We start from the raw sequence: 11650 nt of genomic DNA, 5'->3' as shown, positions 1-11650 counted from the left end.
ATAGGTTAAAACCTTTAAAATCTTTATTTTTGAATATGCAATTCTAAAAGAATTATTTGTATTATGATTATGAGTTATCTCAATTCAGTTAACATCAATCAAGTTGAATTCATAAAATTGCTTGGTTTTTTGCATTTTTTCTATGGAAAATTGGAATTGAAAATGAAAAATATGAGGGATGTGGGGTTTGCAAAGCCTAAGAATAGTTTGATAGTGAAAATAGAGGACTAGGAGAGTTTGACATGATTGAAAACTGGTTGATTGAGGTAAAAGTTGGTCTCATAGAGGGAGGCTTAACCTAGGTTGAATTAACAGGATTTGTGGTTGAGTGAACTTGTCTTGAAAGTGTAATAACATATGTCTATTTAATTTTTTTTTAGTGATGTGCTTATCTTGAATCCTATAAAAATTCTTTAGATAGAAAATATATAAGAGAATTAGTTTCACCTTTTATAAAATATATTTCAAAATCAAAATTGGAAAATATAGATTGCTATATGGTAAAAAAAAAATTATAGAACAATATTTTGAACATCCTTTTCAATGACATATTTTATTGATTAACAATCAATTATTAAAAGAATGTTTTTAAGAAATAGATCATCTTTAAAAGAAGATATACATAAAACAATTAATAAAATCTTTTTTTTTAAGAGTTGAATATTTTGTTTGAAGACCCGACCATATACTAAAATGGTACCGAATAACCTATTTATGATCTTGAACTTTTTATTTGAAGATCCCTTTATAACCTATATTTGAGGCATCAATTTTTATAATGAAAATCTAGATAATAAAGACTTTTAACATGACTTTTGAAAGACTTGATGATTTTAGTCATTTAAAGACTCTAAGCAGGAGGATTTTTCTTGAGCCTCTTTTAGAGGAGTTGATAGATTGTTTTAAGATTTGAAATAAATTTAAGATATAATTGAAACATCCAATAAATCTTTGAAGTTGAGTTTTACCCTTAATTTCATTAGGAAATTTAGCAACAAGCTCAATTGCTATCTAATTCAAGTTATTGATCCTTGATAATTGTCATATCCTAAAAATCTAATTTTTGTTTGATATAATTTGCTTTTTTTAAGGTGAGATATCTAGTCACTTTGTTTGATAATATTGAATTTGTTTTGTAAATAACTAAAATGTTTGCTAATTGATTTTGAAAACACTAGGATATATATATATATATATATATATATATATATATATATATATATATATATATATATATATATATGAGAATTTTGAATAAAGGTTGAAAATATCATTCATAATCTTTTGAAATTCTAAAAGGGTGTTTTTAAGACCGGAAGGCATTATATTCCATTTGTAATGTCCAAATGGGACAATTAAGGTTGTTTTATAATGATTCTTTTTATTTACTTTAAATTTTTCAGAAAACCAAATTTCATATCAAATTTTGAGAGTATTAAAGCGCTATGAAGTTTTTTAATGAGATCTTTTTTATTTGTATTATGATGTTTAATCCATTGAAGAATTATATTGAGTGGTTTATAATTGATGATGTGCCTTGGAACTTCATGTTCAATTTAAGCTTCGTTTTGAGCTTAGAAAGGAGCACAAGACCAATGAGACTTGTCCTAATTAAATCTTTGTTAAGTAGTTCATTGATTTTTGTTTTGTGATATTTGAGTAATTCTTGATTCATTTGAAGAGGTCTAGATTTTATAGAGATTTTTATTTCATTAAGTCCCTTTTTTATAGGGTAACTAGACCATATGATGTTGGCGTTTGGTAAATTGGAAAAAAAATCTCATTTTCAAATAATTCTTGAAATTGTTTGACTTTTTCTTGATTTTGAAAAATTTTAATATTTTCTTTAATTTTTTTATAATATACTTCTTGATTTGATTTAATGAGTGCAGGTATTTCTTCTTCTTAATTCCAAAAATTGATTTTATAAATTGACTTGTTTTAAAAAAAAAATATTTATATCAGCCTAGGAGATAATATAAGTCTAAAAACTATTTCTTGACCAAATATTCTTGTGTTGAATCCTTGACTACTTACTTTAAAAGAATATATTTGAGTTAAAGAAAGAAGTTTCTAAAATGATTTATGGAGTTGTATCTCTAACAAATATAAAAGTATTCTTGAAACAAATTCATTGATTGTGTATGTGAACATTTGATGATTTGTAATTGATTTAAAGTTTTTTTTTCATTAGCTTCACTTGATTTTCTTATAGTCATTTCATAACATTTAGTTGTCATTAATCCTTTTTTAATACAATTTTGATTTGCTCCAAAATTTACAAGATCAATGGTTTTGATTCGATGTTTATTATTAATAACTAATGTTATTTTAATATACTATTTTTAAAATTCTATTTTTTGTATTGTGTATGTGAAATTTTCATATGGAATTTGAGCTACTATATTGTGCTGGGTGTTGCAAGTCGTTCTTGATTTATAAAATCTTCCTTATCAGGAAAATGATCTTTAGCAATAATAATTTTAGTTAAGTTTCATTATGATTGTTTTGAATTTGTCTTAATATTTTGTATTTCTTTAATTTCTTGTTACAAATATTGAATTTTAGGTGGGCTTTGGTGTTTATGAAATCAATCTAAAATTTGTTGAAGATTGTATGGCTTTATATCTTTTAGTCTATTTTCATTTGAAACTAGGTCTCTCGGTTTGAATATCCAACAATCTAGATATACAAGTTGATCTTATTGTAATAATTTAGATACTTGAATATTTAAATTATAAGCATTAGCTTCTAAAAGGAGTGTTTGATCTCTAGGTGATTTTTTAGGACTTTTGGAGTTATATTTGTTGCTATGACTTTATAATATTTTTTATAAATGATTGATATATTTCAAGAGTCTTGAAGTATATCACTAATGAGTTTAAAAGATTGTAAATCTTGCATCTCTAAACATACGAGTTAGGGGAGTCTAAGCTTAAATAATAAAGAGGTTTGACAACAATTTTAAGGAGACCTACATGAAAAAATTTATATATTTTTTTAATTTATCTATTTTTGAGGATTGACAAATAAGGTTTGTTCAATAATTTTTGTTGAATAATCCATCCATCTTTCAAGTGTTTCTATTTTATATATGTTTTTCTTTAATTCTTTAAGAACATTCTAGTTTTGATTCTAGTTTTGAAGTCGCTGCTAGATTGAAGCTATTTGATATATTTTTTTTTTATTGATATATTGGATAATAATTGGTAACTAAGGGGAGATTAAGATTTTTTTTTTATTATTATCATTTATGAATGGAATGTGTATGAATTTTGTTGAGTTTTATAGCAATAATAAGGGGAGTTGAGTGGCTTACATTAGTTTTAATATTTAAATTTAATGGTTGTTGCTTTAATCATTTATGCAAATTTTTAGTGTACTTGGAATTTTGTGATGATTTGTTTTGATAGTTCAATTCATTGTTAGGCAACACAACATACTATGCAAGAAGTGTATGTATTTTGATGATTGAAAAAACCCCATTACTCTCGATTTAATAGTTTTTTTTTTTTTTTGCATGGATGTAATTATTCAAATTAATTTTCAATATTTTAAATCTAATTATAAATTATTAAATGAAAAAAAAAGGATCAAGTTTTGAGTTATTTGATGTGTCTATACTTCTTCAAAAAACAAAAAATCAACAACCACCTAAAAAGAATAAGGAATCACATATTTAATACATGTCAAAAGAATCTTCAATTATCAAATCTCTATTATTGTAAAAACAAATCCATAATTAATCATTATTTGTTATGATAGTAATTATTTTTTATACTATTTTATAAAAACTAAACAAAAATGAGTTAAGATTATGGAGGTTTCATTAAGAATAAAAAAATAATCAATAATTATTTAGAGAAGATTTATATTGAAAAAATATAAGCAAGGAAAATAGCTAATTCTTTTTATAATCAAATGGTTGCCAAAATAAGATTTATAACCTCTTCAACCCTCGAAACCCATTTCTACATTATTTTTATCAAAATTTACTTTAGAATCATCCCAAAAAAAATGAAAAGCATAAACAAGATATTAATGAAAGCAAAACTTAAGAATTACAAAAAATATAAAGAAATAAATAAAGAGTATGATCTTGATCTGAACAACCAAGATGCCTAAATACATGGCAAATGTCTCCTTTCATAGGCCAAAATTTAGAACTATTGATTTGATGACTAATTGTTGAGTGGGTGACCAACTCTTGACTTGGTGAAAATCCTTATCTTCTTGTCTGAATAAAACGTTATTGCTAACATTATAACTGGAACCAACTGTACTCATAAAAGATATATGAATTGTCTTATTTTTTTAGGAAAACAAATTGAGGTCATTTGGACTTTTAGAACTCGAGATATGGGTTGAACACTGAACATTGTGTGGGCTACATGACAGATTCAAACTTCTCCGTTGTTGTTATAATTTGGACTTGAAAACGACCTTTTTAAATCTTGGACTCCATATGAAAGTTGTAGGCCTATGTCTTACCAAATCTGTCCAAAATATTAAGGTCATTTGGATGTCTAGAACTCGAGATATGACCTAATTACTGAATAGTGTTTCAATTTGTACTACATCAACATCTTTTTTTTCTAAGTTTGGCCCTCTCTTTGTCCTTTCAATTTCAATACTTAAACCATCAATCAATTCTTTTATTTATGTGATAGGCCTGCATTTAAGATGAATATTTACCATAAATTAAAGGTATCTTATATTATTAGGTATGTTATTATAAAACATGCTTTAGTTAAGGAGTTATTGATACTTCAAGTGCAAAATGATGATATAAAACCTTAATCAAAATGCACTTTTAAGTATTAATTAGTTTATTTATTTATTTTTAAACATGGGAAACATGAAAAAAGAAAGAAAGAGAAATTGGGTTTTACTATTATTTGATTCTTGTATTCTTCTAGTTTTTTTTTTTTTTAGAAATTAGAACCTCAAAGTCTTTATTTATTTATATTTATATTGATTGATTTGCTCTTTTATTTTATTTTTATTGTATAAAGGTGCTTTAGTTATAAGGTGGTTAGTTCTAATGTCTACATGCACATTTCTATTAGAATAATTCTTTCATTTATTAAATTATGCAATTAAAAAAATAATAAAAAATAAATATATGAAATTTAATTCATATTCATAAACTATATTATTTTAATTATTTATTCTTAATTAATATACTTTATTTTTATCCTTTAGTTTTCACTAAAAGAGAAAATTTTAAAAATAAGAGTTACTGTTGGTCTATATAAAAAAAGATGTCAACAATTCAGTTTGATATAATAATAAAAACGTTTCGTATAAAACATTTTAAGTTATGAAAAAGAATTTTAGATAATGTTTGTTATTATAATAGTGATTATTTTGAAAAATATTTTTTATTTAAAAATATATTAAATTAAAAATAATATTTTTTATTTTTTAAAATTTATTTTTGATATATATTAAAATAATATAAAATTATAAAAAAATTAATTTAAACAAAAATATACTTTTTAAACACAAAAACATTCTCAGCTTTTATAGAATAAAATAAAGAATAAAGGCACTCAATTAATATAAAAAGAAGCACGAGGCTTTAATTAAAAAACAAAAAAGGGTAGTTGGGGAAAACCCAATGAGAAATTTTGCATTTTTGCAAGAATGGCCCCCATCTTCAGGCATTGATGCAAACGACAGGGTTTCCAGCGATGCTATCTGGTCGTTCTAAACGACATCGTGTACGAAGAGACAGACATTACTCACACACAGAGGCTGAGTGGTCTCGTCAAAGAAAAACCTATTTGTGGTGTTGTGTGCAGAAACTGAAGAAGAAGAAGAAGAAGAAGAAGATGGGAAGCGAAGAGCAGAAGAAGAAAAACTCCAAGAAGAAGCACAAGTTACCAATCAACCCCAACTGGGCTCAGCTCCAACAAGTTATCCTTCTCTTCTATCTATCTATATCTCTCTACCCATACATCTGCTTTTGTCTATTTACTACTGCACATGTTCTTGATTTTATTCTATGCTTACAGAATCTCTTGGTTTATGCAGACGCTACACATTCATGGCTCTAGGCCTCCAAAAACATCAAATACAGAGACCCAAGATTCTATTTTAGGTAATGCAAATTGTTGTCTTGTCTACTTCTTGTTTTGCATAGCTGAATTACTTTATTGTTATTATTTAATGAAAACAGGTTATATTCTTTTATTGGTTGAATGCACTTTCAATTTACAGGTGTCTGTATCAAAATAGTACTTCTGTTTCATGTTTTTTAGGTTTCCTGTAAGTTAACTTGTGGTTGCAAGAGCCACAAATTCAGTTTGCTTTTTTGTTTTAAGAGCAAAGTATCTGTCTGTTTCTAATCATATTTTCCCCCTGTTCATATATATTTTTTGGTTTAAAGATTGTTAGTAGTTGGAGATTGCTTGACCATGTTTGTACTTTTGTAAGTTGAGTACTTTTTCATTCTGCACACGTCTATGTTGACTTTCGACTCTTTCACCTTTTCAATGTGTTTAAATGGTCAATTGTTTAAGAAAGGGGAAGAATTCTAGAATTCAAATGTTGTTTGCTCAGCACTTTGAAACTGTTTCTAACATGATTGGCATATGCTAGTTAAGGGCTGTTCTTGGTCTCCTTTATCTTTTTTTTTCTTTGATTGCTCATGCTCTCTGATTTTGGCATGTTTTTAGATGCAAATGCATCTGAATGATGTTTACCTTTCATAAGCAAGAAAAGTACTTTGATTATGCATCAATGATGCCTTCATTTCACTTCCTATCATTATTTGGCTGAGACTATTCTTCTAATAGGGAAACGTAAAGAAAGACCTGATGCAGAGTCTGACAAATCTCAGATAAATCCTCTCATTCCAACCAATGATGACTTCAGGTGCTTTTTTGTGACACCATTGCATTGCATGACATGCTATAGTATGTGAATATATTATCTTAAAAAAACTCAATCAGAACTTGTAAGTGTGGCTTACACACTGCTCAGCATCTTTTGAATCACAATTTATTATTGTTCTATATGCTCCTGAGTTGCTGATCACCCCTTGTTTACTTTGTAAAATAAATTTCTTGCCTCTGACCTTCTCCCTGTAAAAGCTAACTAATCAATTTACATCTCTTTTATGCTTCTAGTGGCAAGTGGACATGATATATTAATTTCTGACATCATAACATGGATATTAATCAATGTACTGTCATTTGCGTAATCAATGTTACAGGCTTCTATTATGCAATTCACAAAACAAAGAATCTCTATTTATCATGGCTCATTACCATATTTCCTATTGATTTTCTCATGTCACATGTCTTACTTAACTAATCAATTACCACAGCATTACAGATGCAATAGCCATGGATTGTGAAATGGTTGGTGTTGGTCAAGGAAACAGAAGTGCTCTTGGACGGGTCACTTTGGTATCCATCAATTCCCTTTCTGGACTCTTTTTATACATTTTTTCCCCTAGAGGTTACTTGTATACATCACTAAGATTGTTAGGAAAACTATAAATACTTGCAAAACTTGAAATCATAGTGGGGATTTTCACATATCAAATGCCGCATTGTTTATAATAAAAAATTAACACTGATTTGTTCATGGATTCCTTGTTTAGGCTACAATTTCTATTTATCTTTTCTAGAAGGCAGTATCTTTTAATATCAATTGATCGACCTTAACTGACCTTTTCTTGTTTATTGGCAATCAAGTAGGACCCAATATTGTTTAGTTTTTTTCCTTTTGGCACTTCAGAGTTCTCCATAGGCAGCCATCAATGTCCCACAAAACTTCTTCAAATCCTAAGACTTGATCTTAGATCTTGTGTGAGTTAGACACTGCTAAGCCAAACAAAATACTTTGCTTACACCTCAGGGAATTCAACATCTTCTCAGCTATTATTTTCATGGTGTGCCTTGCAACAATTCAGGGAGTCTAAATTCAAATAAGTGAATGACTTGTCACCTTTTTGTGTTTACCAGCCTCACTGACGTATTCATGGATTCATGTTTTAAGATATGTAGGGTGAAAAGTGATGTTCAGTGATACTTTATTCTGGAGAAATTAGACATTGTCAATTCCGTTGGAACTTTTAAGACTACTTTATATTGATTTTATTTTTATATTATACATTTCTAAGGTTGTGAGTAGAAGTAACATTATTCCACTGCATGCCAGGTCAATCAGTGGGGAAATGTTTTGTATGATGAGTTTGTTCGTCCAGTAGAACGTGTTGCTGACTTCCGTACACCAATTAGTGGCATTCGACCCCGGGACTTAAGGAAAGGTTGGTATTGTCTATTCTCTTTCTGCTATCTTTTTGATATGCATGTGATTTGTTACTCACAGATTGGATGAAACATCTTTTGTATTTTGCTGGAGCTCTTTTTTTTTTTCCTTAAATTTTTTTTATAGGAATTGTTTCAACTGAGTTCCCTGAAAAAGATTGTTCCAAGCATTTTTGGAGATGCTTTATTAATCACCTAAAATGAACTCTGGACAGTAGATAATTTTTTTTGTTTCTGAAGTTTGATGGTTCAAGGTCCATCAAGACATGTAAAGCCATAAAATATAATACTTTTTTCATTTTTCATCCCTGCAAATATCTCCTACTTCTTGAACATGCAACTTGAATGATGGCTCCTTTCTCTCCATGAAGTGTGAAATCAATGTCTATTGCAAACAAAGTGAACAATTAAAGCATTGAGAAGTGCTAATGTGACCGTTTTCGTTGAAATCATTTTAACATATATGGATTTACCACCTTATTATGTGGAATGGTTGTTCTAAACTATTTTCTTTGAATTTCCATGAGAAAGGAAATCTGTCAACAAGTTAGAAGATTATTGATAAGGTCCCATTGAGCATTGCTAAGGTCCCATTTGTTTCATGGAAAGGTCCCATTGAGCATTGCTAAGGTCCCATTTGTTTAATGGAAAGTGGTTTTCTAGAAACTATTTTTCAAACTTTCATGTGTTTGTTTATTATTTGAAAAGTTGGTCAATAGAAAACACTTTCTAGCCAAAGTAAAATGTGGCTTGGTTTCCAGGAAAGTGTTTTCTATTTATTTTGAGCGGAAAACACTTTCTAGAAGTTGCAAGAAATTTAAAAATATTTTGTTATTTGTTGATTATATTAAATTTGGTCCTCAATCTTTTGATTGCTGTATATTTTGTTTTAAATCTCTTTTTTATTATTTTTTTCTTCAATTTCATCTTTTAGAATTTGATTTTTTTTTTTTTTATCAATTTGGTTCTCATTCTTTAGTTTGTTATTTTTTTTCTCTGATCCTTTTCTTAATTGATATTTTTTATTTATCAAATTTTGGTCCATATTTTTTTTTATTATTTATTTTATTTGAAATAATTTATCATTTTTTTTTTATTATTTTCATCATCTTTTAATTTTTTTATGTGTTAAATTCGGTCTCCATTCTTTTGATTGATATTTGTTTTATTTTATTTATAAAATTGGATTTTTTAAATTTCACTCTCCAACTTTTTTATCTGTCAGATTGGGTCCCTATTATTTTAATAAACTTGAAAAAAAACTAAAACATTAGTAAGTTTTTTTTTCTCATGACATAGCCAAATATTGAAAAGTGTTTTCCAACTCAGTTTTCAATACACCACCAAATATCAAAAAATAATTCACTTTTTAGAAATCCACTTTCAAGAAAAAAAAAAAAACGACTTTCCAGCAAACAAATGGACTAAATAATTGTTTGTTTTAGGTCATATAATTAGGAAGATGACATGGATTTTGAATTTAATTATCTGGTGTATTTATAAGGTATGTGATATTTATACATAGTAGAAGTTTTTCTTAACACCAAAATAATGTAAGTTATTAGGATACAAGAAGAAGAAATTGGTTTTGAATATAGTTTGTAAAGACAATAATTTAAAGATACTCCAACAGTTATAGAATGCTTTGATGTTGTTTGCAGCAAGGGATTTTTCAACCGCTCAGAAGAAAGTAGCAGTGTTGATCAAAGGAAGGATTCTTGTGGGTCATGCCTTGTCCAATGATCTTAAGGTTTAGCACATCTGGTTTCTTATGTGTTTACATATACCGTGAATCTACAAATATGGATTGAATTTTTTCTTTCTTTTATTTTTGAAAACAATAAAGGCGTTGCTGTTGAGTCATCCCAGGAAGGACTTGCGGGATACATCAGAATATCAGCCATTTCTCAAGTACCTATCCTCATATAATAATGAATGAATTTTTCATTGCCATTATTATATTCTACATGCCAAGATGACCATAATAACATGGGTGATTGTGAAAGCAGGGGACGACGCAGGAAGGCACTCCAGCATCTTGCAGCTGAGTTTCTTGGTGCTAAGATCCAGAGTGGAGAACACTGCCCTGTAAGTTCTTCAACTTTTTATTGGAGATCACATCATATTTTAGTCACATGTGAAGTATATTTGCAAGTTTGCATGGATTGTATAAAAAATAGTTCTATATCAGAGTGAGGCTATTGATTTTGGGTCTTCAAATAAGACCACTGGTGTCAGGACCAATGAGTCCCAGATATTGTTTGAATTACTTACATAATAATTGGAGTGATGTTCATAATGAATTGATGTTCTTCACAGTTTAAGCATGCATGTATTTTTGACTGACTTCCCAAATTCGTTAATGGGTTTATTAATTTATTTCTGAGTTTTCATTAGATTCTGTGGGGAATCACTGGGTGGGATGTGTTCTCTAAATTCTTTGCTGATGGACTAGATTGCACCAGCATTTTAGGACACCACAGAGTAATATCAATTGAATCCTTGAATTCACTCTATGAACCTTGCGTGACTGATTGTCGATATGAATTTTGATTAGATTGAGGATGCCCGTGCTGCAATGCTGCTATACCAGAGAAACAAAAAAGAATGGGAGAAGAGTATCAGAGATCAAATGAGACTCAGACAGAAACAGAAGAAACGCAACCAAAAAGGAAAAACAAACGAGGGGGGTGCTCTAGATGCCAACCGTGTTGCAATTATATCCTAGCATTCACTCCCCGTTGATGGTTCTGCCAACATTTTCGAAATGTGCATGTACAAATTTGAAATTCACTTCAAAGTTGTTCAGCACGCCAGCCTCCAGATTGTGAAAGAAGATGAAGCAGCCGGCACAATTTTATCCAAGAACTAACTCCTATATTAAACAAATGGGATACGTATAATCTCACTAGTCAGATGGTGATCCTGTATGCCACCCTCTGTAAAGAAAATTTTGCTTGTATTGACTCAGAATACGCGTTTTTGTTTTGTTTTTGTTTTTTTTTTCCTTACCTTTCCCTTGATTTGTTGAAAGAGAACTGGAGCTCTGGGTTAAACAATGTTAGATAGCCATAGGGCAACTGTCCCTAATTTTAAAATGGAGAAATGAGATCTTTATACAATATTTGGTTATTGTCTGGATAATAAAGACAAAGATAGTGGAGATGTGATAAAAAAAAAGCGAGAGAGATAGAATTGTTTTTGGTGATGATGTATAAGATAAAGTAATTTTTTTTTATATATTTTTTTTGGTTATGGTGGATAAAATAATAAAATATAAAAAATTATTTTATTTAAAAATATGTATTGTTGTTAAATTTATATATTAAAAAATAATTAGTTTTATTTTATTTTTACTTTAGTTC

At 28.5% G+C, this 11650-nt stretch overlaps 1 protein-coding gene across 1 annotated transcript; it reads left to right on the top strand.

Annotated features, from left to right (window-relative positions):
- The first annotated feature begins 5681 nt into the window (after positions 1-5681).
- LOC118056919 (RNA exonuclease 4) lies at positions 5682-11417 on the top strand. Its single transcript, XM_035069357.1, has 9 exons — positions 5682-5921; positions 6040-6106; positions 6804-6882; positions 7337-7418; positions 8176-8284; positions 9947-10035; positions 10132-10196; positions 10295-10373; positions 10843-11417. The coding sequence occupies exons 1-9, from the start codon at positions 5697-5699 to the stop codon at positions 11011-11013; spliced, it is 966 nt and encodes a 321-aa protein (XP_034925248.1). The 5' UTR covers positions 5682-5696; the 3' UTR covers positions 11014-11417.
- The last annotated feature ends 233 nt before the right edge of the window (positions 11418-11650 follow it).

Source organism: Populus alba, chromosome 1 (assembly GCF_005239225.2).
Source record: "Populus alba chromosome 1, ASM523922v2, whole genome shotgun sequence".
Taxonomy (NCBI): domain Eukaryota; kingdom Viridiplantae; phylum Streptophyta; class Magnoliopsida; order Malpighiales; family Salicaceae; genus Populus; species Populus alba.
The sequence above is the reverse complement of the archived record's forward strand: the minus strand, read 5'-3'. Positions and strand labels throughout refer to the sequence as shown.

Excerpts from the sequence above, each read along its gene's own strand:
- LOC118056919 (XM_035069357.1), top strand. The coding sequence starts at position 5,697 with ATGCTATCTGGTCGTTCTAAACGACATCGTGTACGAAGAGACAGACAT. Across the intron at positions 10,036-10,131 it reads CCTTGTCCAATGATCTTAAG|GCGTTGCTGTTGAGTCATCC; the intron begins GTTTAGCACATC and ends AAAACAATAAAG. Across the intron at positions 10,374-10,842 it reads AGAGTGGAGAACACTGCCCT|ATTGAGGATGCCCGTGCTGC; the intron begins GTAAGTTCTTCA and ends AATTTTGATTAG.